The sequence below is a fragment of the Neomonachus schauinslandi genome, chromosome 11 (genome assembly GCF_002201575.2).
Source record: "Neomonachus schauinslandi chromosome 11, ASM220157v2, whole genome shotgun sequence".
Taxonomy (NCBI): domain Eukaryota; kingdom Metazoa; phylum Chordata; class Mammalia; order Carnivora; family Phocidae; genus Neomonachus; species Neomonachus schauinslandi.
In genome coordinates this window covers 12,948,826-12,953,999 of record NC_058413.1, presented here as the reverse complement: position 1 = coordinate 12,953,999, position 5,174 = coordinate 12,948,826, and the positions used below count along the sequence as shown (strand labels likewise).

The 5,174-nt window shown below is 57.6% G+C and overlaps 1 protein-coding gene across 1 annotated transcript; it reads right to left on the bottom strand.

The window, feature by feature from the left end:
* Positions 1-1,299: 1,299 nt before the first annotated feature.
* Positions 1,300-4,693, bottom strand: APLNR (apelin receptor). Its single transcript, XM_021684841.1, has one exon. The coding sequence runs from the start codon at positions 4,615-4,617 to the stop codon at positions 3,475-3,477; it is 1,143 nt and encodes a 380-aa protein (XP_021540516.1). The 5' UTR covers positions 4,618-4,693; the 3' UTR covers positions 1,300-3,474.
* Between the last annotated feature and the right edge of the window lie 481 nt (positions 4,694-5,174).

The window sequence follows — 5,174 nt, the reverse complement described above, 5'->3', positions numbered from 1 at the left end:
CTCTCTGTCTCTGTCTCTGTCTCTTTGTCTCTCTCTTTCTCTGTCTCGATCTCTGTCTCTCTCTGTCTCTCTCATGCATTCCCCACCATTCCCCTCCCCTCCTCATCCTCATCCTGACCAGGTCCTTGTGCACTGAGCACACCGCCCCGCCCCCCCACCGCCCCGCCCCGTGTGCCAGCGCCTTACAGACGAGGCCTCACTCTCCTCCCGACTACCTGGCTCTCCCACACTTGTGCTTTGGGACAGACAGTGGCCGAGAGCGTGGGCTTTGCAAGTGGACAGACTCAGTTGTCCCAGGCCTCATTCTTCCGCATACTGGTTGTATAACCCTGCTCAAGGTACATGACTAACCTCTCTGAGCCTTGGCTTCCTTATCAGCAAACTGAGCTGAAGAGACCCCATTCAGAGCATTGCAGGGATGGAATGAGATAATGTTTAGACGTGCTTAGCACACACCGTGGGGAATCACAGTAACCGTGGGCTCTCTCGTTCCAATCCATTCTACTGCAGTGGTTGCTTCTGTGTCATCTGCAGACACTGTTAGTACCTGAAATCTTCACGGGAGATGATAAATACCTCTGGACTGAGTGCTCACCCCACCCCAAGGATGGTTTCAGACTCTTCTGCCTCCAAATCAACAACCATCCAGAGCGCCGTTTCCCCTGTCTCTGACTCACTGGTCTTTTGTGCCCACCTTCATTTGCCCACAGAATCTGTGTGGATGGGGACATCCCCAAACCTGGCCTCCCCCAAAAATCATCTGAGGAGCTTTTAGCAGTTGTGAACACCCAGGGTGAGTCCAGGAGATTCACATTCCTTAGGTCTGGGGTGCTGCTTGGGAATGGGTATTTGCAGACATCGGGAGTGACTGATTGGAGGCCAGGCACCCAAACTTCTAATCTGAGTGGATGCTCACGGGACAATGAATGAGTGAATGAGTGAATGAATGAATGCCAGCATTTTCCTACAGGCCTGTACTCTGGACTCTAAGATGTGTGCCCATTTGTCCCACAGGTTGTCAGAGCACGAAACCTGAGCTGCTCCCCGCACCCCGCCCTTATTTCCTGTGCTTCCCCTGGTCTCACTCCCCACCTGCGCCCTGCCCTGTGTCTATTGCTCCCTGTTCTGCTCGCCTCCCCCACTCCCTTTCCAGTTTCCCACCTGACTCCCGTTAGCTCCTACTTTCCTCCTGTCTCCCTCAGCCCACACCACCTCCCACTGAGACATTTGCAAACTGGGGGGCCTTTCCTTGTCCCTAGACACTTGTGTGGGAAGAGGCTTTGGACACGATAGTTACACAAAACAGATTTATTGAATGAACCACAGTGACTAACAGGGTCAGAAAAAAAGTAGCAGAGATGTTCCAAAGAAGGGGCTTGTAGGGGATGAGGGAGCCTCCACCCTCTGTCCAGGGCCACTGATGAGTTCCAGGAAAGAGGTCTCTGGGGTCACCGTGGAGGGCCTCAGAAGGGCGCCCTCTTCCCTTCTTGAAGCTTCCTCCAGCTTTAACCGCATGCTTTGAGGGGAGCCGTGGGCTGAGAAAGGGAGTCTGTGGAAGATTCTGGCCTGTGAGGAGGAGACTGAGCTGAGGGGGGGCCTCTTCCTCTCTCCTCCTTCCTCTGCTCCCAGAGCTGGTGCCATCCCAGGGGTGGTCAAGCCCTCCATTTACACCAAGCTAAGCTCTTCCTGCCTCCGTGGCGCAAATCTTGTCCTTCACATCCTGTCCGGAGTCCTCCAAGAACAAAACCTGGAATATACACACCCCTGCCCCCAGCTCACAAAGGCCCGCCATCAATTTTGTCCTTGAGGCCTCGCTGGTAGCGTGAAGTCAGGCCCTCAGCCCTGCTGCACCGAGCCCAGCACCGCCCCACCCCCAGCCCAGCAGGAGAGGCCAAGGGGTCCCATCCTGATGGTGAGGTGAGAAATAACCCGCCCAGTACTTTTCACCCAGGCAAGAAGGCGGCCTCCTTAGGGAGAGGGCCACAGACCCTGGAAAAAGGGAGACTGGCAAGGAACACACTCATAAACTCAGAGCAGGGTGGGGAGGCAGGTGAAGAAGGGGCCCAGGGAAGCTCTTACCCACCTCCTGCTTTCCTCATGGAACTAAGAAGGATGGGACCCAGCACATTGGGTTTTCCCAGGCCCTGGAGACAGATCTCCCCAGAGGGGCCCCAGCATTAGCATAGACTTCTCTCTTAAAGCACGGACCAGCCGTCAGAGCCCCCAAATCCAGTGGGGGCGGGTGGACTCATTTTATTCTATCTTGTCTCAATATGTCCCTCTTCCCCCAAGGATATTGTGTGAAGAGTGGAGAAGCGGTAGACAGTAAGGGGGTAGTTCACCCAAGGGACGAGTGACGCTCATCCATGCATACCCACAAACACACACACACACACACACACATAATTCTTGACACCCAGCAGCACCCAGTGCTCCAGGAAAGAGTCCTGCCTGGGGACGCCAGGCTGTGGTGCAGAGACCTGCAGCTCACAGTTATGGAGAAGGCTGGAGGGGTGAGGAATCGGAGAGGGTAGCCAAGCAGCATGTAGACTAAATACAGACTCCCTTCTTCCTCGACATTCCCTTCCCGACTCCCTGCTCCTATAACGACACCCAGGAGCCGGCCATCCCTTCACCAACCCCGTAGCCTTCCAATTGCCACAGGGAATAGAGGCTGAAGAGAGGGTCTGAGGAAATCTGCGAAAAGCACATCTAGTTGGCATCAGGGAGGGGCTGCAGGAGGGGAGGCCCCCTCTGGGATCCTTAGTGCCTGAAAGGACAGTGAACCGATCCAATTTGCAGGAAAGTTCCACAGCCCCCAGCTGCAGAGCCTGGAGCTAACTTGGCTGACACCAGTCCCTGCCAGGCTGTCAGGGAGCCCCAGAGACCTAGAGCAGGGGCCCTGAGTGCAAGCACAGGATTCTTAACCCTTAGGAGCCCTGCAGAACACGGAGGAGAAAAGGGGAGGAAGGAGGGATTGAGGGAGGGAGTGTGCTGCAGGAGAGGGGGGTTGGAGCCAGCAGGTGAGGATTTGGAGTGGAAAGTGCAGATAGAGGCGAAAGCAGGAGCAGGGAGAAGGGAGAGAACATTAGGAAGAAAGGAGGGCAAAGAAAAAGCTGGATATCCAAGAAAAGGATTTGGGGGCAACACACTTCAGTTGAGCCAGGCTGACTTTCCGTTTTATACAAATGGGGAAACTGAGGCTCAGAGAGGTTAAGAGACTCGTGCAAGGTCCGTCTCATAGATACCGAGTGGCTGAGCAGGAGTCTGCAGGTCTCAGTCTCCTTCCACTAAACCACAAACCTCTGAACAAGACTCAAGGAGGAAGGAGGACAAGAGGGGGCAGGGAGGCAGGGAGCAGGGAAAAGGGTCAAGCGCAAGGGAGAAGGTGCTATCATGCTACCTGACTTTCAGAGAGCGAGGGCAAAGGCCGGGGCAGGGCAGAGGACACCGGACTCCTCTCTGACCCCAGTCCTAATCAACCACTAGGGTCTCTTGGCTGTAGGGGATGGACTTCTCGTGCATCTGCTCTCCAGCCTTCCCGGAGTTGGGGCCAGGCCCCTGGCTGTGGCCAGAAGAGTAGCTGGCCGACTTCTCCCCGCTGCTGCTGTGGGAGGCGCCCCCGCACCTGCTCCGGCCGCAGCAGAGCATGGAGGTGCAGGCCTGGCGGAAGCGGGGGTCGAAGAAGGCGTAGAGGAAGGGGTTGAGGCAGCTGTTGACGTAGCTGATGCAGGTGCAGTAGGGGAAGACGTTCATGAGGAAGATGTCGAAGTCGCAGGGCCAGTGCAGCAGGCTGCCCAGCATGTAGAGCGTCTTCACCAAGTGGTAGGGCATCCAGCAGAGCGCGAAGGTCACCACCAGCACCACGATGATGCTGAGCAGCCGGCGCCGCTTCCGCAGGCCCTCGATGCGCTCCTTGCGGAAGTGGCCGGCGATGGTCTGGGCGATGAAGAAGTAGCAGGTCAGCATGATGGTGAAGGGCACCACGAAGCCCACGGCGGTGGACGAGACCCCCAGGCCCACCTCCCAGGCCCACTCCGAGCTGGAGGTGGCCACCATGGAGTAGTCCATGTAGCACTGAACCTTGGTGGTGTTCTCCAGGTCCGCGGTGGAGCGGAACACCATGACCGGCATGGCCAGGAGGGCGGCCAGCACCCACAGGACCGCCGTGGCCACGGCCCCGCTGACCCGCAGCCTCAGCCGAGCGTTGGCCACGGGCCTCACGATGGCCAGGTAGCGGTCGAAGCTGAGCCCGGTGAGGCAGAAGACGCTGGCGTACATGTTGACGAAGATAACGTAGCTGCTGAGCTTGCAAGCAAAGGTGCCAAAGGGCCAGTCGTAGTCCCGGTACGTGTAGGTGGCCCACAGTGGCAGGGTCACCACGAAAGTCAGGTCAGCCACAGCCAGGCTGGCGATGAAGATGTCAGCTGAGCGTCTCTTCTCGCGGCTGCTGCGAAACACGGTCCAGAGCACCAGGCCATTGCCTGTGGTGCCCAGGAGGAAGACCAGCAAGTAGATGGCAGGGATGAGGGCCCCCGAGGACTTCCAGTCCGTGTACTCGCACTCAGACTGGTTGTCTGCCCCATAGTAGTTGTCGAAATCGCCAGCCTCCTCCATGCTGGGCAGCGGAGAGAAGACGGGCAGGGGGTTCCCGGGGTACCAGCTCCGTGGCTGTGGCACCAACTCAGCAAGTGCCCGGAGCTTCTGGCTTGAGCCTCACAGGGCAGGCGAGAAGGGCTGAGGGTGTCCAGAGCCCTTCCCAGCAAGCGGGAGGAGGTGCCTCTGATCCTGGAGGATGCTTGCTCCCGCAGACTTCCCTCCACCCTCTCCTGCCTTGTCCTGGCCTCAGCTAAGACACTTCCTTGCGCCCTCCTGAGTCTCTGTCTCCTCCTTGTCTGGTCACTCCCTCCTCCCACCTCCAGACCAACCCCTCACTTGGGAGTCTTAAGATCTTTAAGTTACAGCCCACTTTTTTTTTTTTTTCCTCCTTCTTCTCCCCGGGCAAGTGGACCAAATTGAGTCCTGCCGTGCTGGACAGAATATTATCTGGGGTTTGCAGCAGGCTGCTCTCCTCCTAGCCCCGCCTTCACCCTCTGGCTACCACCCACCTTCTCCCCAGCCTCTATCCCTGGTTTCTTCTGGCCTTTGGAGCACCCCCTCCCCAGTCCTCCCCA